General features: G+C 51.2%; 1 protein-coding gene across 1 annotated transcript in view; it reads right to left on the bottom strand.

The window, feature by feature from the left end:
• The window catches only part of VSTM2B (V-set and transmembrane domain containing 2B), a 29043-nt gene continuing 16850 nt past the window's right edge, over positions 10026 to 22218 (bottom strand). The window contains exon 5 of the mRNA XM_018061662.1: positions 10026 to 10522. Within this exon, the coding sequence (XP_017917151.1) occupies positions 10434 to 10522 (89 nt within the window). The 3' untranslated portion in view covers positions 10026 to 10433. The remainder of the gene's footprint in view (positions 10523 to 22218) is intronic.

Raw genomic sequence — 22218 nt, 5'->3', positions numbered from 1 at the left:
CCTGTACCCCAGACCTGCATTTTAACAGGAGTCTCCAGTGGCTCATGGCACAAATATAATGGATTCATTGTAATATCTTAGGATGTCACAGTGACACTCTGTTCCCTCGCCAGCAGGATGGAGTGGGGCTTGCAGCCCTGTTGGATGCCTTGACCCCAGCTCCATGTCATGTTTGTTAGGGTTAAGGCTGGTTATCTGACCTAAGACTGGCCAATCAGAGCCCTTCTCTTGGGAATTTGGAATAGGACTCGTGTGTGCGGGTGTGTGTGTGTGCGCGCGCACGCGTGTGCTGGGGTGGGCGTACAGCTTCTCCTTGGGCAACTGATGTATAACAGGTCAACTTGGGAGTGGATCACCGTTCACCAGCTGCAGGTCCCTGAGTAAAGGGAGCCAGTTGGTAGACAGAAGGCAGAAGTAAATGTGTTTGACAGCGCGTCGCTTGCCTGTACACTGCAAAGCAAGCAGAATGCCTTCCAGAATGATCTGCCTGAGGACCGTGAAGCAGGGGCATTTGCCCATGGGATCCTCCAAGGCACTGCCCATCCTCAGTGTGCTTCTGCTGTGTCTGCTCTTGATGGAACAGGCTCCATAGCTTAGAGGAAACCCCTGGTAGAAAAGCAGAGAACACAGGCTACACCTTGAGGAGGGCCCTCAATCCTTGTCTGGAAGCATCCACTGTAGCACTGTGAAGTCAGAGAGGGCTGAGAGAAAGTTCTGTGCGGCCCAGAAAGTACCTCCACGGCCAGGACACACTGACAGTCACACCTCCGCCCCTCACAACCCCTGTGCCTAAATAACTCAGAAGCAGGAACTTGTGTCTGACTCTGTGACCCCATGGACTGCAGCATGCCAGGCTTCCCTGTCCATCACCATCTCCTGGAGTTTGCTCAAGCTCATGTCCATCGAGTCGGGATTATGCCATCCATCTCATCCTGTCACCCCCTTCTCCTCCTGCCGTCAATCCTTCCCAGGATCAGGGTCTTTTCTATTGAGTCGGCTCTTCACATCAGGTGGCCAAAGTACTGGAGCTTCTGCATCACAGTATCAGTCCTTCCAATGAATATTGAAGGTTGATTTCCTTTAGGGTTGACTGGTTTGATCGCCTTGCTTTCCAAAGGACAGTTTGTCTCCTTGCTGTCTGCTTGCTCTCAAGAGTCTTCCCCAACACCACAGTTCAAAAGCATCAATTCTTTGGTGCTCAGTCTTCTTTATGGTCCAACTCTCACACCCATACACGGCTACTGGAAAAACCATAGCTTTGACTGTATACACCTTTGTTGGCAAAGTGATGTCTCTGCTTTGTAATATGCTCTGTGGGTTTATCATAGTTTTTCTTCTAAGGAGCAAGCATCTTTTAATTTCATGGCTGCAGTCACCATCCCCAGTGATTTTGGAGCCCATGAAAATAAACTCTGTCACTGTTTCCACTTTTCCCTAATCTATTTGCCATAAAGTGATGGGACCAGATGCCATGATCTTCGTTTTCTGAATGTTGAGCTTTAAGCCAACTTTTTCACTCCCCTCTTTCACCTTCATCAAGAGGCTCTTTAGTTCTTCTTCACTTTCTGCCATAAGGGTGGTGTCATCTGCATATCTGAGGTTATTGAGATTTCTCCCGGCAATCTTGATTCCAGCTTGTGCTTCATCCAGCCCAGCGTTTCTCATGATGTACTCTGCATAGAAGTTAAATAAGCAGGGTGACAATATACAGCCTTGACGTATCTCCTTTCCCAATTTTGAACCAGTCCATTCTTCCATGTCCAGTTCTAACTGAACGGAATGTAGTAGATGCCCCAAATTGGCATGGCCGAGTTTATCACTTCAGGTGGCATTTACAAATAATCTTTCAGTGAAACTTCCCTTTTAATCTTTACCAACAGTGTAAATGGGGAAATTGAGAACTTATTTATGGTGATAAACAAGGACAGAAGTCTCTGAACTTTCTCGCTGGTTTTATGGACTGCTGTTGATCTCTAGTTTGTAGGCAATGCACACTGCAGCATGCCGAGCGCCATGCAGCCCTTTAATAAGTAAAAACCAGTTGCTGAAGTTTTTCCTGCCTGATAAGTTATCTTCTTAGTCCCTGTCTCATGAAATTTAGGAGGAAAATGGCAAATTTTTCATTTATTTGACTGATTTTAGTTTTCTACACAGTCAACAAATGCATCCTTTGACTTGGAGCTGCAGAATCTCCACGTGCCTCGTGTTTCTTGTTGTCCCAGGTGAGTCTCCGCGGCCCGCCCTGGCAAGGCTAAGAGCAGAAGAGCTGAAGTTTCTTCAGTCTTGTTTGACTGGAGTTTTCCTTGTTATTTTTGATTTGTGATGTGGTTGACTTCCCCCACACCTGTCTCTGTCGTGACAGGTGCCCTCTGATTCACGCGGTGCAGCTCTGTCTCCCAGGCGCTGCTCAGAGCGGGCCCCTCCCTGTGGCTGACTCAGCTCTGTGCACGCTGCCTGTCGCAGCCCGTGGAGAGCTGGCTCCGTGTCCCCGAGTGGGCTCCGAGACTCCCACAGGGCTGCCTTTTGCTCAGACAGCCTGAGACTCACTGGTCCTTGTTTCTGTATCTCAGCACACCTTGAAAAGAGGTGTAATAAGGCCTCTCCTCTGATAGCTGTTCATGAAAAAGCACTGAAAAGTGAAAGCTAGTCGCTTTGTCCTGTCTGACTCTTTGTGACCCCACAGACTGTCGCCCGCTAGGCTCCTCTGTGCATGGGATTTCCCAGGCAAGAATATGGGAATGGGTTGCCATTTCCTTCTCCAGGGGATCTTCCCAACCCAGGGATTGAACTCAAGTCTCCTGCATTGGCAGGTGATATCTTTACCACTGAGCCAGCAGGGAAGCCCCACTGGGAAGTTCCACCTTTATAACTGAATCTTCCTTTGTGTATGTGTGTTTGTGTGAGTGAAACTGTCTTTTCTTTAATTAAAAATATTTTAGTAAGTGTTCATCACAGAAAAACTGAACCTCACAGCCAGGCGTAAACACCATCCCACCCACCACTGGAGACGTAAGCTTTTAACACCTTGGGGTATAACCTTCTAAAACTTTATTTCTGCGTGTGTGCTTCTCTGTCTCTGTATAATGAAGTTGGAATTCAAGTTCTGTGTTAAACGTGCTACAGGAGCCTGCTACTTAAGGGAATTCTAAAGTGATTCCTTTTGGGATGTGAATAATTCTGGGATTGATTTGTGCTACTGGATGAGGCCAAATTTGGAAGTCATAAACTGTTCATGGTTGGGGGTCTGGGTGTCTGACAGTTTTTGAAAATTTCTGTCTTTATCTCTGCCTCCATATCCATCCATCCATCCATCATCCGTTTGCTTATATTTCCTTACCGAGTGATGAGAGATTAACGTAAAGAGGCAGGCAGGGAAGGCAGGGCTGACTTGATTGAGTGCCCTCCGCAGGGAGCCTCACGCACTCAGTGCCACATATTTCTGGCATGCCCCAAGGACTGGATTACATGGCAAAAGATTAACATCCCTGCCGCACAAATTAAAAATGTTCTATTATTTGCAACACGGAGCAGACTAGCTGAAGATGAGCATCTTCTCTTTGAACAATGTAATTGAATGTCTCTCAGCCTGAACCCCTTGCTGTATTGATTTGAATTAATAATTTGTACATTTGTAATCTACTGGCTTCCCCAGTCCAGGAGTGCCTCACACGTCACAACACTGTGTGGCTGCTTCCTCCCCAGCCATCACCTCTAGTCTGGAAGCCTTGACGCTTCTACGGACAATTAATCAGTCAAATGGAATCAGTTTTTTCTGATACAGGAGAGCCGTCCATGTAAAACTGACACTCCGTTTTACGGGAATTAATGTTCTGAAAAGTGACTGTGATCTGCCTTAGTTTAAAGCGCCAATTCCTTAGGGCCAGTTTGGAGACGGTATGGGAAGTGGTGGTGGTGGGATCATACTTTTACCATGGAAGTGCTTGGGGCTGGGTCAGTGGAGGGAGCTGGAATAATAATACCAAGTCTTTTGGTGGAAGGGGCAGGAATCTGTTTGCTGCTGCAAAGCGTATTAGTCACCTATGTGAAGTGTGTTGCTAGGTTTTGTTGTAGACACACAGAAGACCTTTCAAAGCAAAATGGAAAATTTTGTATACTATAATTTACTAAAAAAAAAAATGCACAGAAAAAATAGCATTTGCATGGAAAAAGAAACTCAGGGTATCTGCAATCCAATTTAACTTCTTTGACGTGTACTTAAATAAAAAACTGGATATATGTTATTTGAAAACGTAAATTACCTGCTTTGGGAATGGGTTTCTGGTGAACCCTGAATCTCGTCTTGCTCCAGTCTCTTTGAGGAGCATTCTGGATGGCTGCTTTCTGGCCCTGTAAGGGACCACAGCTGTCAGAGGCTGCTGAGGGGAGAGGAGGGTTGGAGACCCAGGACCTCCTGGGTGCATGCTCATTTGCCTGCAGGCGCTCGCAGACCGTGTATCTGCATGCTGCAGGCTGGGTGAGGCGACAGGGAGTGGTGGAGCTTGTTGGGAAGTGGGGAGACTGTTTTTGTAGGAGACAGCAACTGCTTGGCACTTACATTTACCGCGTGGGAATGTGGGCCCTGTGGGGGAATGTGGGCCACATACTACGGTTTTTTTCAGGGGAAGACAGAAATTTGAGTTTTACACGAGAGTTCCCAATGTTGTGAAGTAATAATAAAAATCCTTGTTCAGGCCAAACAAATATCCTTGTGTGGCCCATAGACTGCCAGTTTGCAAGCTTTGGGTGGGAGACTGAATTGAGCCATGCATTGTCTTGGGGCTGTGGAAAGAGCTTTTGGTTTTGGTTTTGGTTTTGGTTTTAATATAAATCCCTGATAGTTTGCAATCTTTTTTCCTTCTTTTGTTTTTAATTTCATCTGCACAGAATTGATTAATCAGTCCTTATTTATGATAGGCTCTCATCACTGATTTGTGTATGGCTTCATTTATTCATTCATTCAAAATAATACCAACCCTACCACTCAATTCGAAAACTGGTTGTGGTAATTACCTACATCCACCTGTGCGCTCCTCTTTCCCCTACCCTGCTTTCCTGCCTCCCTCCACCAAGGAATCCATGTTCATCACTGCATTACTTTGCTTCTTAGATACTTTTATCTTGTCTTGTGTGTTTTTAAGAGTCCGCCCATCCATCCATCTATCTATTGGTTTTAGTTGGATTTTAACTTTATGAAAAGAGTATTATAGCAATACTATATGCAGTTCTGGGGGACTGACTTTTCTCAACTAACAGAAGCTGAGATGCAGCCCACTCTCTTTGGCTCGTGTGTACTGTGCCATCAGCACATTCCACAGCAGACCCAGCTGTTGTCCTGCCTGTGGGGACTTGTCTGTTTCCTGGTTACGTGAGTGGTGCTGCTGTGTGCTTTTGTTTATACCGTCCCTGGGGATATGAACATGAGCTCGAGTTTTCGCCACTTAGAAGAGGAACTCCTGGGTCAAAAGGTATGTATATGAATGTTTGATTTTAAGAATTAGTGCCGAGTGTTTTCCAGTGACGCTAGACTAGTTCACCCTCCTGCAGTTAGGTGGGTCAGTGGTACAGGAATCCACCTGCAGCGCAGGAGATGTGGGCTCCTCCCTGGGTCAGGAAGATTCCCTGGAGAAAGAAATGACCATCCATTCCAGTAGTCTTGTCTGGGAAACCCCATGGACAGAGGAGCCTGGTGGGCTACAGTCTGTGGGGTTGCTAAGACTTGGACACGACTGACGCAGCTGAGTTTGCACACATGCAGTTGAGTGGGTATAATCGTTGTGGCTTTGATTTATATTACTCATCACTTTGAGGCTGAATATCTGGTGGCTCAGAGGTTAAAGCGTCTGCCTGCAACTTGGGAGACCTGGGTTCGATCCCTGGGTTGGGAAGATCCCCTGGAGAAAGAAATGGCAACCCACTCCAGTATTCTTGCCTTGAGAATTCCATGGGCGGAGGAGCCTGGTGGGCTATAGTCCACGGGGTCGAAAAGAGTCAGACACAACTTCACTTTCACTTTCTATCACTTTGAGGCTGAATACTTTTATATATTTTCTGGACATATTTTCTCTTCCGTGATATGGTGGTTCATGTCTCTTGTCTAATTTCCCATTGTATTATTTGTGGTTTTCCTACTGATTTCCAGGAGTTGTTTATACATACTTGATTCTAACCCTTTATTAGTTGTATTTTATGAATTCTTTCCACTCTCTTTATGGTATCTTTTGATAAACGATCTTAATTATAATGCAGTCAAAATTACCCATCTTTTCTTTTATAGTAACCACTTTTGGTGTCTTATTTAAGAAGTCCTCCCTGATTTCAAAATCTAAAAGATATCTATATTTTCTAAGAGTATTACTTATCACTTATCACTTACTATAATCATTTATTATATAGTAAAAATTATTACTTATCACTTCCCCCTTAAAAAAATCAGATGCAGTGAGCAAATCTGATTTTTGTTGTATTTTTCTTAGTTGCTGGCAGATTAGACTTGATGTGAAGTCATATTTTCTGACTTGAAATGTATTTTTAGTGCTCCATGGGTCTTTGTCATTTAAAAGGGGTCACTGCCAATGTTGTTTCCAGACTTTAGCTCATGTGGTGTCTGCAGCCACAAAATAGGGCAGGTCCTTCCTAAAGGACATGGGTTCTCCATGCATCGTAGCGTTCCTGGGGTCCCAAGGAGGAGGTAAGGCCTCCTCCGGGCTGAGGAGGGCAGGGGCTCCTTGGGCCAGCAGCGTCGCTGTGCAGGTTGGTTGAACTGGCGCCCAGTCCCTCTGCGCCCTTCCCCGCCCCACCTGGGAAGAGAGTTAGAGCGGCAGGCTGCTAAGCAGGCATGCCCCCCGGGGCAGAGGCGGCGGGCCTCCCGCCGCTCGGTATCCGGGGAATGAAGGGGCTGCGCCCTCTGAGCCCCGGCAGGAGGGCTGCTGGTGTCTGATGGAGAGGGGGCCTCTATGGGAAAGCAAGGCAACACTGGGTGAGAACGGGTGCCCCTGCCCTATGGGAGAAGCCCCTTGGCTGTGAGCGCGGCTCACAGATGGCTCATCTGGTATACCACCGAGGCCGGTCTAGGATCAATCAGACCGAGCGCCCCTTCTGACTCAGAGCAGTAACTGAGACTGTGCGGTGGAGGTGGGAACAAAACTGGGAGTGCACTGGCCCTGGTCACATCCCCTCCCGTCAGACGTGGGGGTTCCTGTCCTCCTCCCAGGCTGTGCCCGAGGTGCTACCTGAGGGCCCAGGTGGACCAGCAGTGTGAGGTGCCAGCCCCTTACCACAGCTGGGGTGCAGGGGTGGCTCCCCACATACCTGGCCCCCCTGCCCTGCCCTGCGCTCTCCCCTTCTCGCTCCACCTCTGGCTGGGGTGCAGGCTGCCCGCCATCATCTCCCTCCTCTGCCCTCCTGCCTCCGTGCCCTCATTTTGGTGTTGGTCGCCATGCTGACTGTCCCTTCCCCAGTCCCTCCAAGCAGAGCGGGTAGTTGTCACAGGCAGGGGCCAGAGTTCCTGAATCACCCGCAGTGTGTTCTTCCCAAATTGAAATGAGTTGTCTTGTCCTTGGACCCCTGTCTGCCCGGGGCTGGGACCAAAATCCAAAGGAAAAGGTGGTTTGGGTTGAGTCCAGTCCCACGTTTTCTCTTTTCGGTGAGTGCTTAGCTCTCCCGGTTTGTATGCATCCCATAATATTCAAAGCAAACGACTCATTCTTGGTCCTTGTCTAGGAGGGTGGCATAAAGGACCCCAGAGAGCATGTACCCAGGTCCCATCAGCCTGCTCAGTGGGTCTGCAGGGGCTGACTTCTCTTTCTCCTGTGAGTCCAGAGCGCTGACCAGCAGGGAGGCTGGCCCACGGGGGTCCCAAGGTCAGAGGGATTTGCTGCTGCCACCTATGGACCCTGATTCCTCCGTTTCTCATTGTCACCTCTTGGTGGGGAGGCAGTGGAACTCCCACTCTAGGGAAGTTGCTAAGGTTCATCCGTGACTTCCTTCCCAGGAGACCGTGATCTCCAGGGAGAGACTTAAGGGCTTGTTCCTCTGGCTGCAAGGCGCTGCCTCAGTGCTGAAAAGGGCGGCCCATGGGAGCAGTTCGCCAAACACCTGCCTCCTCTTCCCCACACGCACCCCACACTCAGGGCCAGTCACTTCCGGGAGCAGTTCACCAAACACACCTGCCTCCTCTTCCCCACACGCACCCCACACTCAGGGCCAGTCACTTCCGGGCAGGGGCCTGGCTGACTGCACGTGTGCAGAGGGGTCTGGTTTTGGCGATGGAATATGGCTCCCTGGCACCTGGCCCCTGGAGTGATCTGTCACAACCTCATCCCCATCACTGACGCATTGTTTCCATTCAGCCCGGCATCCAGGAAGTCCCTTTTTCTTTTCAAGCACAGATGCCTGTATTTAACATGACAGCCCAGTGCAGTATTGAGTTAACTATAAACAGTGATGATCCTTCTGGACAGAATTACTGTCCACCAGACAAAATCATTAAATTCGCAGCTTGCTTGGTGCTGGTCAACATAAATGAAATGTGAAACAGCTTAATGCAGCCACTAAAAACAGCTGGCTCAAGGTCATCTTCTCACAGGTATCCCAGTCTGTCAGCTCCACACTGGGACTCTCTGCACACGTGGGACTGTTCAAAAAAACTTACTTTCTCTTTCCTCTCAAATAAATACGGCAGTACCTTGCTGAATTAATAGGGATAGGCTGGATTATGCTGCAATAACTAACAACCCCAAAGCTCAGTGGCCTGAAACGGCAAAGGCCAATCCCTCATTGTGCTTCATTTCCAAAGCTGACCTGCAGAGGGGGCTCTGCCCATAGTAGAAAGTTGGGACCTAGGCTGGCAGAGTGTTTATTATCTTGAAAGTCACCAGTTGTCCTATGGGGGAAAGGAATGCTTCTCGCATTAGTGATCCAGTGTCTGGAACTGGAAATCATATATGCCCCTCTGTTCTCAACTCAGTGGCCAGAGCAGGTAACACGGCCCCAGCTGCCACAGGGTGCCAGCCAGTGAAGAAGTAATAATGTCTGGTGAGCAACATCAGTGACAAGCACATTTGTTTAAAAACTGGCTAGATTTTAAACGAATCCATAGGATCTGGCAATTTAGTGCGATCTTGTCATGGAATCGAAGAATAACACCCCCCAGGGCTTGTCTGTTTCTCTAAGACATGTGTAACCTGCTTCCCTTGTGGCTCAGCTGGTAAAGAATCCACCTGCAATATGGGAGACCTGGGTCTGATCCCTGGGTTGGGAAGATCCCCTGGAGAAGGGAAAGGCTACCCACTCCAGGATTCTGGCCTGGAGAATTCCACGGACTGTATGGGGTCGCAAAGAGTCGGACATGACTGAGCGACGTTCACGTTCAACCTGCCCTGGACACACACATTTCAGTCCCAACACAGTCTCTGGATGCATGAACACAGAGTGTGGAGTGCCCCACTCTCTCCCCAAATTCTCTCCTCAAACTAGCAGTGACTCCAGCCACAGTGATCACACCTGGACGCATAATCTCTAACTGAGCAGATGCATTGACAGGCAGTTAAGCCGGAAGGGAAAGAATGGCTCTTGATTTATATCACACCTCTTTCCAATAATTCCTTTCCTTGAGGACCAGGACTGGGGGGGTGCATTCCACAAGGTTCCCTGTCCCTGGCGGAGGCTGGGCAAGCACTCTGTTCTGCCCAGGGTGGCCTTGGCCGGGAGCCCTGGGCTGCAGCCAGCCACCAGTGCGGCTGGCAGCAGAGACCAGGAGGGCACAGCACTCGGCATTTGGGCTGCTCGGGGCACCACGGCTTAAATTCATACATGTCTGTAGAAAGGTTATTTCAAAGTTGTTTTTTATTCAACTGTTATTCAGCAATATACAGTACAGTTTATAAACGAGTGTCTGACCTTGTTTCCAATCTTTATTTAAAAATAAATATTATTGACAGTGAATTTTAATTATGATAAGATGTATCTTTTTTAATCAAAATGTCTCAAAAGAAATAATTTAATAAAAAAGAAAACCCCCCAAAGAAAAAAGTAAATTAAAAAATTTCCTAAACACAATAATCTACTAAAAATATTTTGCTTTGTCAAAAAGGCTTTGACCTGACATTTTTACATAGTATCCTAAAGATAACTGCTCAACAGTTCGTGCAAAATGAAGACTTTGAAGAAAAGTTTGAAAAGAAAAATACATTAAAATAGAGAAATCATTGATCCCATGCATATTGCAGGGTCCAAATTCCATCTTATTTGGAAACTAGATGCATTATTTTAGGTGGTCTACATTTGTGTAACTTCCCCCAAAAACACGGTTTATTTGCTTTCCACGTGGGTTGGTCATGCGTCTCTGAGTCTGTCTGTGTCCATCTGGCGATGCGGTCCTCACCCAGGGCTGGGCAGCCGTGTGGGCCGCTCAGGAGCACAGGACGCTGGGTCTGTCAGGGCCCCGCCAGCAGGTGCAGGAACTCATGGAGGGCCAACAGGAACAGGGACAGGAGCGGGTCTGTGGCATAGTTTGGGCCGGTGCCTGCAGGGGACGAGAGAGGGGCAGGGTTATCTCCTGGGAGCGGGTGGGGTGGGGGTGAGTGGGTGGGTGGGGGGGGGCATGAGACCCCCCGCTGGGCTGTTGCTCTGAGTGCCCTGCTGGTACCCAGCCAGACACGACTGCTCTGTGGCGGCTTCCTCTTTACCAGCTGCATAGGAGCCCATTCGTGGTCCAGACATGGGGCGCCCCTGCCTGAAGGGCATGTGCTAGACAGCAGATCCCGAGTCCAGGCATAATTTCAGCTGAATAAGAACTCTGTGCCCCCTCTCCACTCCTGCCCCCAGGACTACACTGCGAACTGCCCTCGGTGCTGAAGGCCCAGCTGTCTGCTCCTCCGGAGAGACTCCCTGATCGCACACAACTCCATCCCCTCCAGCTCCCGCCTGAACCGCACAGTCCTGCGTTCACAGACACCCTGCCTGAGGGTGTGTGAGTCTTCTTTCCACAAACCGTCAGCCCAGCCCCAGGGGTCAAAGTGGGGCACTCAGCAATCAATGTTTGGTGGAGGTCAGTGGGCTAGGGCCCCCCTGGAGTGACCCTTGCACTATCCTGATGGGAGGTCACCCCCATCTGTGTCTTCCATGTGAGCTCTAACCCAAGCCTCTGGCCCACTACTGGGACCGTGACATACTGCCTTCACCCTCCTCACCTGGGCTGCCTGCCCGGCTCCCCATCTGTCAGCCATCAGCTCTTCATCTGTTTGGGAGGCCTCCTGGGCAACTCGGCAAAAGCCCACCCCGAACCCCAGGCTTCTCACTGCGGGGGTGGGGGGCTCCCTTCAGGTTATTAGGAGGAGCCAGTGTAGAGGCACCATGGATGCCCCTGGTCCTGCCCGAACCATGTGGGTGTCACTACCAACCTGCAAAGAATCGCGCTGCGTCCCTGGAAGCAGTTTCCAGCCACACCCTGCCTATCTGCACCTTATGGAAACCTCTCCTCCCTTCGCCCCGCCTAGCCAGCTGGGCTGGAGCCCTGTACCCTGAGGGGAGGCGCAGGAGGCCCTTCGGCCCGTGGACGTGCACAGAGGCCGCAGCCCCTCCACCCGGCTGCTTGCAGCTGCCGCCGGCCCGGCCAGGCTTGTGGCTTCCCTGACAAGCCCGGGCTTCAGCCCCTGACTTCTTCCCCACTCCAGGGGGAAGAGCCGTTTGTCTTTCCTGTCCAAGGTGTTTCCCTCATTCTTGTGACCTGGGCCCCAGTCTCCCCTCTGTACGAGGAGGGGCTTGGAAAAATGATCCAGGCTCATTCTGGCTCAAGATGCCAGGATTCCATCTGTTCATTTTAGGAAATGAGGGCTGTGTTGGAAGATCTGAAAGAAAAGAGGGCAGAGGCCATCTGCTGTGCCCGTCCTATCCAAGGTCGGCGTTTCTGAACCCAGCCCTGAGCCCCCGCTGAGAAGCGCAGGACAGGAGGGCCCTAACGGGCGACATTCCCTCGCGGTACTGTTTTCACGCCACCACCACGCCCGGCCCTCCTCTGCAGCTTCACCCAAGCTGACAAACCCTCTCGCCCCCCATCACAGGGAGGACCACGGTGCGGTCTCTCCAGAGGCTGGGGTCTTCCTTTGCTGCTCCTCACAGCCATGTGTCTCTGGGAAGGACAAGGGGGGATGTGGTGACAGACCAGCTGATGGAAGCCCACATGCCTGGGTGGACTCACCGAGGCTCGGGGGTGTGGGAACAGGGGCGACCAGCAGGGCACTGGCTCCTGGGCCCAGGGGGCTCACGTGGCCATCCCAGCCCCACTGGCCTCCCCATCTCCTGGTGCAGATCTTTCTGCTCCCGCAAACCCTGACACTCAGGCCCGTGCAGGCAAGACAGAAACAAGCATGCGAGGCACTTAAAAGCAGTGTGTGTGTGCAGTAGGGCACATCCAGATCCTCAAGGCATGCTGGGCCAGGAGGCACGGCACATGCCAGCCAGGCGGGACGAACGCTGCAGAACTGTGGGCACGGGAGACTGGAGAAGAGACGGCAACTTGCCTCCGAATACTGGCGACTGTGTCTTTTCCACTATTGCAGTCTCACCTCCTCATGTTTAAAAGTTGTAAAATTGCAGAAGACTTTGAAACAACCCTGAACTGAAACAACCACCCTGCTCCTGCGCTGGGCCAGGCGGGCAGCAACAGGGGCTGCGGAGCGGGACGGGGCCAGGCGGCGGGCAACAGGGGCTGCGGAGCGGGATGGGGCCAGGAGGCAGGCAACAGGGGCTGCAGAGCGGGTGCTCCCGGAGGCCAGTGCCTGGGGGGCAGGCACCGGGGTCGTCCATGTCTCTGCTTGAGGATGTCTATGTCGGGGGAGCCGGGTTTGGCTCCTTGGTGGCACGTCTTTGTCTCCCTGACCCCGCACTGCCACGGACGGGCCCCGAGGAGGTGGGATGGGGTAGTGGGCTGGAACCAGGACAGCTTCCGGCCAGGTTGCTGCGGGACCCGTGCAACACCCTTCACCTCTCTGGGTCCTGGGGCACACTCAGTAAAATGTGGATGGCACATGCATGGTGCCATGAAATGAGTATGTGCAGGGCATGGCTTCCCAGGCTGGGTCCAGACTAAGCAAGATGACAGTGGTAGGTCGCAGAAACGGCTACAAATGCCCCTCCTCCCTCACCTTCTGTGACTGTGCCCTCGCACACTGACGAGGCTGGCCACAGGACTTGCTTTGGCCAATGAACATTATCAAGCGTGAAGCAAGCAACAGCTTGAAAAGTGCACTGAGGCTTGCCTTTCTCTGTGGCTCCTGGAACCCAGTGCCATGTGAGAAGACTGGGCTGGCCTGCTGCAGGTTAAGAGTCAGGAGATGTCCCAGCTGAGGTCCCTCTAGACCAGCCGGCCCCAAATGGAAGGGCAGATGACCACAGGTGCATGAAGAAGCTGACAGACACCAGCAGGGGAAATACCCACTGACCCACAGAACCATGACCTAAATAGATGGCTGCCCGTCACATCCACGCCACCATGGTTTAGAGTCAGAAGCTCACTGATACAATCATATATAAAAAAAGTGCCTCAAACAGAGTAAGAGCCATGTGAATAAAATGTTAATGAAAAGGACAACATAATTCCTTTTCTGAAAAGTGTTGGAGAACCAATTTTGAGGGCTGTCCTCCTGAGAGAAATATTTTCCAAGATGGAATAAACAGAATAACTATCTTCCCCAGCATTTGTGTTCCAGACAGACAGACAGACAGACAGATGCCCCTGGGTCTCTGAGGGGTGGAGGACTCGGGTTTTGGAACCTCTTGCTGCATCCCTCACAAGATACTCAGATGAGCCAGGGTCGACTGGGGAAGACAGCCTTCTGGGCTGCTCCTGGAAGCAGAGGGCCTTCACAGCAGGACGGGTCAAGAGTTCAGGGGTCTGGCAGCCCTGTCCCCTCCCCACCACTGTCCAGTGGAGGGGCGTGGGCAATTGTCTAGCACCTAGCTCCTCCACCCGCCCCTGCTCCCGCATCTGCTGCCCTAGTCCACGTCCTCACTGCTTCCTGGAGCGAGGCGGGACTGTTTGCGCTATCCAGGGCTCACCTGACCCTCCAGAGCAAGGACCAGGAGAGTGCCTCTGGCTCAGCTGAGGCAGGACCTCCTATCCTGGTCTCCTGTATCATGCGCCGTGGAGAGGTCAATGTTCCTAAGGACATGCAGGCTGCTGTGATGACTGGTTGCTAACAGTCTATTTCCTCCTTTCCTAAGGAGGGCCAGGAAGAGCTCTGCAGCACACAGAAATTGCTGTTGTGGTTAAGTGGGAAAATTAGGCTGCTTGAGAGGTGAGGGAAGCATCTGATGGAGTAGTAGCTGATTCACTCTTTATATTAAACAAATAGCACTGTTTTGCTAATCATTCTTACAGAAATCAAAGCTGCTCTGTGAATATTAACTTTTATCATTTGGGTGGTGAGTGGGGTAAGACTCACACCAGAGCCATTTCCCAAAGAACACTGTGGGTGCACCCAGACCCACAGACACAGTGAAGGTGACAGTTCGAGCAGCTTCCACCGGAAAATCCTTCTTCTCTGTTTACCCAGCAATGGCAGAATTCCAAAGCCCTCATCAGAAAACAACAGGGAATCTCTGGGGCCATTTATCACCTCATGATGGCACTGAAGGAGGCTGGGCTCCAGTCACCCCCTGGGATCCTCACTTTGCCCCGACTGGAGGTTCCTGACAGTCGGTTCCTGGGAGCGGGATGCAGAGGACACCCCTACTCTGGCCTGGACTCCTACAGGCATGGGGCCCTGGGGGGACCACCCCCCTCTGCAGGCTTCAGGACTGTGGTAGGCTGCTCCCCAGCTGATCTGTGAGCCCAGGACGACCACGCCCTCCGCCACCCGCCCCGCCCACACGTCTGGGATCCAGGGGCTCTCGGTCCTGCGGTGTCTGCAGCCCCTCCCCTCCCCACCACAGTCTTCTCCTGGCCTGAGGGCTGCAGCTGAGGGGCTGGCTTGGGTCAGGAGTTTGCAAAGGTGCCCTCAGAGGCCAGTGCTGCTCAGAGGCCGTATTTTGTTTTGTTTTGTCTATAGCTTAAAAACTAAAAATTAATTTCACGTTTGAGTCAGTAAAATTCAGATACATTTGCGGTCTGGTTCTACACACAAAAATGGCCAACAGGCTGATTCTGGCTCTTGTGACCTAAGCAAAGCTGGAGGTTCACCCTGTGGGTGACCCCTCAGTGCCTGGCCTTTGCCCCCTCAAGTGCTACATTAGAATATTCCAATGCTGAGCACAGGCAGAAAAGAACCAGTCCAGCCTCATGGACAAATCCACTCCACCAGTGAGCGTGGGTATCCTAACATCAGGACTATGACGGAGGTCTGGAGGACAGGTCCCTCCTCTGTGTCAAGCAGAGCAAGGCACATCCATTCGGCATTTTGTGCTGTCATGTGTTTTGAATAGGGGCTTTTTGGTTGAAAATGTTAGAAAACCAAGTGGAGCGCCCGGATGAGTTTCTTTCAGCGTGGCTGTTCGATTCTATTCCTTTTCCCCTTTGCTGCCATGTGAGAATGAGAGAAGGGGCCAGCCCCCACGCAGCAAGAGTCTGGGCTTGGCTGGACTTTGTGGGCTGCACTTGGACATCACTTACCATGGAGACTGAGGCCTGTCTGCCTGGGGCAGCCGGGAACAGACTGGCTCTTACTGTTCCCATCACTGGCCCTGACCGTGAGTGTGGTGGTGGCCGAGCCCAGACAAAGAGAAAGGCTTCCTCCAGGGTACAAGGAGATTTGCAGGGGCTTGTGGAACAGAACACTTGGTCGTCTGGGCCACGGTCAGGCCCCGCGCGTTATCTGTGGGGGACACACGCACAGAGCCCGGGGCAATGGAGAGGCCCTGAGCTGCCACTTGAGGATTCAGCCTGGAATGCAGAAAGGTCTGGCTTGGTGCATGCTGAGCTCTAAAAATCGAAAGTTATAATCCAACAGGTAAAACGTGGGAGACTTTTACATGAAAGTACAAATCGGGATGTGAACTGGAAAGGCCCACGACCCAGCAGCTCCGGGCCCGCTAGTCACCTAGCTGCGGGGATCTCCGGTTCACTGCTCCGCCTCAGCCCAGGCCGGGCCCGGGCGGCTGCCTGTTTCCTCCCTGATGCCCTGGAGTCAGCCCTCTCCTCAACCTGCTTCGCTCACCTGCACCCCCCATGCTTGGCCCTCTGTAGGGGTCTGAGTTTGCAACCTCTGGGCAAGCTCTGGAACGGGATCCAGGAGGCCTGGCTGTCAGCTCGCCTTCATTCCTACACCCTGGGGTGACCATGTGGGGCTGGCTCCCTTCGCCCTGACATGCCTGGCTTCCTGATGGCCCCCTGCACCCATCCTACCCTGGCTCTCTGGCCTCCCCTGAACACTGTGCTGCTTAGGCCAGGCAGCCCACCCGCAGCTGTGTGGGAAGATACCACCTTTCAAGAAGCTGCTCCCCTTGTTGAAGTTTTAATTAAACCCTCTTCACAGATATTTATTCAAAGGGAATCAGCAAGGAATAATCGAGCACTAACAGGACTGGACAGAATTTAATTTCTGCCATAAAATTAATGTGTGCCGGTAACTAGGGCAAAAGCTAGGAGCAACCAACGGCCTTGGTCTTTAAAGGAGACTGAAAGTGTGGGCTGAGGAGGTGCAAGAGGAGGGGCGAGCTGTGGGTGCCTTGGTCCTGTGCTGGTCCTGCCCCAGCCTCAGGCAGCTGGCTCCTGGGTTCTCCTCCTGCTGGGGGTCCATGTCCACGGGAGGTGATGTCCGCAGGGCAGCCTCCGTGTCTGGGCTGGGAGGACTGGGAGTGCTCTGGGCTCAACGGGGTACTGAAGTGAAAGGCGCTCTGTCGTGTCCGACTCTTTGTGACCCCATGGACCGTACAGTCCATGGAGTTCTCCAGGCCAGAATACTGGAGTGGGTAGCCTTTCCCTCCTCCAGGGGATCTTCCCAACCCAGGGGTTGAACCCGGGTCTCCTGCACTGCAGGCGGGTTCTTCACCAGCTGCGTCCCCAGGGAAGCCCACGGGGTGGGGGCAGGCATGAGCGTCCCTGCCTGTTTTAGCCTCTCGGCGCCCTGTTCCTTGCCTGGGTCCCAGTGCGGTGGTGACATCTTCCTGCCTCCACTGCCACCCTGTGCCTGCCTCCCTCCTTCTAACGCATCTGGTTCACTCTCCTTGAGGGGCAAAAACCTTGATGGGTTCCGTCTGCCTTCAGGAGAAAGCACCACCACGTCAGTGCCACAGCTGGGGTGCTCCGTAATCTCCCCCAGCAACCTCACCCCCACTGCTTTTTTGCTATCAGCCCTGTACTCCAATCCACTGTTCTCTGCCAGCACCTTGAGTGGACTCCAGGCCCACCCTGCAGAACCACTGACTTCTATTCCTTTGTCTAGGTCTGGCCTGAACCTCAAGCCTGGAACAAGTGCTGCCTCCTCCAGGAAGCCCTCTCTGAGCACCCAGGCACAGAGGGCTTTGCACAAATGAATGTCTGTTCTTGTGGTCCTTGCCTGTGTCCCCTTCTCCCCCAGCCCCGTAAACAGCTTCCTCATGAATCCTGCCTCTCCAGTCACGGTGGGAGCCGTGTGCCAGAAGGCTGGGCCCAGCCTCCTCTCCTCTTCCCCCAGCAAGTGGCCCCATCCACATCCAGGGCCCAGGAAGGCAGAGCCCAGCTGGGACCAGGCGCCACAGTAAGTGCGTCATTTTAAACCCCGTCCTCTTAACTGTAGGACTTACTATTTTATCCCTGTTTTACAGATGGAGAAACTGAGATCCAGAGACTAAAGGAACTTGCCCAAAGCCTGGAGCTGCCAGATAAAATACAGGATGCCCAGTTAAATCTGAATTTCAGATAAATAACAGATGATGTAAAGTATAATATATGTTAGTCTCTAATACTGCATGGGACATACTTACACAAAATGCTATTGATTGTTTATCTGAAATTCAAATTTAAACGGGTGTCCTATATTTTAAGTTGCTAAAACCTAGCAGCCCTACCAAGACCCCTCTAAAATAATTGGCAACTCTGGGCCATGAACCCAGACCATCTGGCTTCTGTCCACACACCTAACCACCGCACACACCAACTCTCAGGGTCGAAGGTCAGGCGCTCCCCTGCCCTGGCACCTCAGCTTGATCCCAGCCCCAGGCTGCTTCCAAAGGAGAGCATGTGGGAATGAGTTTTTTTTTTTATTTTATTTTAACATTTATAATGGGTTTTTAATGTGGCCAACTTTGCTGCCAGCTCCTTTCCAGCTCCTTAATTCTTTTGAAATGAAATCTTGCCCCAAAGGACCCTTTAATGGTGCCACTTAATGAAAACAGTAAACGGGCCTTTCCCTCTGGTTGGGCGGCTGCTGTCTGCAGGGCCAAGGGCAGCCCTGACCACAGGATCAGGGTGCTTCCCAGGCCGGATGGAGCTTCCCAGCTCCTCAGTACTGGGCCTAGTCTTCAGGGGAGGATTTCCTACCCGCCCATTCAAGTTCTTTAAACTTTGAGGCTGCGGGGGCTAACAGGCCTGTGGTTCTTGGTTCGTGGTGCCAAGAGAATTCTCTCCTTTAATCCTCTCAGGAGACTCTGGGAGGCGGAACGGCGGCGCTCTTAGACAGGTGGGCCACGGAGAGGTGAAGTAAGGCGCCTAAGTATGGACAGCTGCGAGGCGGTAGAGGCGTTATCTCCAGTTCACTCCCCAGTACTTTTGAATTCAGTCCAGGATGCCTTCCTGACTCCACCCTGGGGGAAAGTTCTGTCTCACCTGCGTCCACACTGCCTCTGGTGCCCCAAGCTCCAGGCAGACCGGCTGCCACACAGCAGCCACAGGGCCCTCCCTCTCCTGCTATTAGACAGCCCTTCCTGTTCCCTGCTGCCAGAGCCCACTCACCCTCCATGGATCAGCCCCGAGACGCCCACAGCATGACCTCCAAGACAACTTTCCATCTGCCTGCTTCTTGTCCCGACCCCCTGCCCCAGGCCCAGCCCTGCCCTGGTCCTTGAACCCTGCCTCTCGCCACACCAGCACCCACGTGGGCAGCACAGTGTTCCTGATGGGCCTGTCCACGTCCACTAACCCACCAGCCAGGCACCACCTAGCAGAGGCCAGAGTGCTCTGTGCACATGTGAAGTACTCATCGTCCCCCAGCCCAGCCCCAGCCCCCAGCGGCTTCATGCAGGCTGGCCGATTCCTCCCTGGGCCCCTCCTCAGCGCCCCTCCACACCTCCCTTCTGGGTCCGGCATCCGTCCACACGGCTCACCCCATGTCCTCTCACCCACCACCGGCCCCTCCCTCCACGGGGGTCTCTCAGACACGGGGGTCTCTCAGATACCACATCCTCCTTGGCCTGGCTGGAGGCGCCCGTTGCCCCACGGGCTCCAGAGCAAGTCATGTTTATGCTGCGCTGTGTTTGAGCAGCCACGGTGGCTTACGTTTTGACTGCCGTCTCCTCCGACAGTGGGTAAACCCACAATCGCTTCACACCCTGCCCACACCTGCATTGCTCACAAAGTGTTTGTTGAATGAGTGGAAGTTGCTCTTAGAGGCCCCCAGCGGTCTAAGCAGGCGAGATGCACCAGGCACTGGCCAGCTGCTTCATGTCTGTCAACTTAAACACAGGCTGTGTCTTCAACTACATAGCGCTACCTGACCTTTTCACCTGCCCAAGACTGTGTGCACATATCTCTTTGTCTACCTTTTTCCAAATTAACTTCACCTTCATTTTCCCTTTATTCCAGTTTTGTCGTTAAATAATTTTCACTCTGTTATGCCATGTGCAGCTTTGTAAACCACTTCAAATTTTTCCCCTAGGGAAAAATTATATATATATATATATATATGTATATGTATATATATACACAAAAGTGTATTTGTATAATTTGTATATTTTGGATGGGACAGTTAGATAGCATCACTGACTCAATAGACATGAACTTGAGCAACTCCAGGACAGAGTGGAGGACAGGGAAACCTGGTGTGCTGCAGTCCACAGGGTCACAAAGAGTTGCACATGACTTAGTGACTGAACAACAACAGTATTTTGTATAATTTACACACACACACACACGTGTGAGTATATGAGCTCCCCTGGTGGCTCAGTGGTAAAGAATCCGCCTGCTTATGCAGGAGATGCAGGGGACGTGGGTTTCATCACTGAGCCGGGAATATCCCCTGGAGAAATGGAGAAGGAAATAGCAACCCACTCCAGAATTCCTGCCTGGGAGATCCCATGCACAGAGGAGCCTGGTGGGCCCCAGTCCATGGGGTTGCAAGAGCTGGACACCACTCAGTGACCAAATAACTAGATATAGTTTTATATATATATATAACTGTATTGGAGAAGGAAATGGCAACCCACTCCAGTATTCTTGCCTGGAGAATCCCATGGAGGGAGGAGCCTGGTAGGCTACAGTCCATGGGGTTGCAGAGTTGGACACGACTGAGCGACTTCACTTCACTTCATATATATTTATTAGTTCAGTTCAGTTCAGTTGCTCAGTCGTGTCCGACTCTTTGCGCCCCATGAATTTCAGCATGCCAGGCCTCCCTGTCCATCACCAACTCCCGAAGTTCACACAAACCCACGTCCATCAAGTCGGTGATGCCATCCAGCCATCTCATCCTCTGTCGTCCCCTTCTCCTCCTGCCCCCAATCCCTCCCAGCATCAGAGTCTTTTCCAATGAGTCAACTCTTCGCATGAGGTGGCCAAAGTACTGGAGTTTCAGCTTTAGCATCATTCCTTCCGAAGAACACCAAGGGCTGATCTCCTTTAGAATGGACTGGTTAGATCTCCTTGAAGTCCAAGGGACTCTCAAGAGTCTTCTCCAACACCACAGTTCAAAAGCATCAATTCTTCGGTGCTCAGTCTTCTTCACAGTCCACTCTCACATCCATACATCACCACTGGAAAAACCATAGCCTTGACTAGATGGACCTTTGTTGCCAAAGTAATGTCTCTGCTTTTGAATATGCTATCTAGGTTGGTCATAACTTTCCTGCCAAGGAGTAAGCATCTTTTGCATGGCTGCAATCACCATCTGCAGTGATTTTGGAGCCCCCAAAATAAAGTCTAACACTGTTTCCCCATCTATTTCCCATGAAGTGATGGGACCAGATGCCATGATCTTAGTTTTCTGAATGTTGAGCTTTAAGCCAACTTTTTCACTCACCTCTTTCTCCTTCATCAAGAGGCTTTTTAGTTCCTCTTCACTTTCTGCCATAAGGGTGGTGTCATCTGCATATCTGAGGTTATTGATATTTCTCCTGGCAATCTTGATTCCAGCTTGTGCTTCTTCCAGCCCAGTGTTTCTCATGATGCACTCTGCATATAAGTTAAATAAGCAGGGTGACAATATACAGCCTTGACGAACTCCTTTTCCTATTTGGAACCAGTCTGTTGTTCCATGTCCAGTTCTAACTGTTGTTTCGTGACCTGCATATAGGTTTCTCAAGAGGCAGGTCAGGTGGTCTGGTATTCCCATCTCTGTCAGAATTTTCCACAGTTTATTGTGATCCACACAGTCAAAGACTTTGGCATAGTCAAAAAAGCAGAAATAGATGTTTTTCTGGAACTCTCTTTCTTTCTTGATGATCCAGAGGATGTTGGCAATTTGATCTCTGGTTCCTCTGCCTTTTCTAAAACCAGCTTGAACATCTGGAAGTTCACAGTTCATGTACTGCTGAAGCCTGGCTTGGAGAATTTTGAGCATTACTTTACTAGCGTGTGAGATGAGTGCAATTGTGCAGTAGTTTGAGCATTCTTTAGCATTGCCTTTCTTTGGGATTGGAATGAAAACTGACCTTTTCCAGTCCTGTGGCCACTGTTGAATTTTCCAAATTTGCTGGCATATTGAGTACAGCACTTTCACAGCATCATCTTTCAGGATTTGAAATAGCTCCACTGGAATTCCATCACCTCCACTAGCTTTGTTCGTAGTGATGCTTTCTAAGGCCCACTTGACTTCACATTCCAGGATGTCTGGCTCTAGGTGAGTGATCACACCATTGTGATTATTTTTGTCATTAAGATCTGTTTTGTACAGTTCTTCTGTGTATTCTTGCCACCTCTTCTTAATATCTTCTGCTTCTGTTAGGTCCAGACCATTTCTGTCCTTTATCGAGCCCATCTTTGCATGAAATGTTCCCTTGGTATCTCTAATTTTCTTGAAGAGATCTCTAGTCTTTCCCATTCTGTTGTTTTCCTCTATTTCTGTGCATTGATCGCTGAGGAAGGCTTTCTTA

Source organism: Capra hircus, chromosome 18, assembly GCF_001704415.2.
Source record: "Capra hircus breed San Clemente chromosome 18, ASM170441v1, whole genome shotgun sequence".
Taxonomy (NCBI): Eukaryota; Metazoa; Chordata; class Mammalia; order Artiodactyla; family Bovidae; genus Capra; species Capra hircus.
This window is presented reverse-complemented; position numbering and strand designations above follow the sequence as displayed.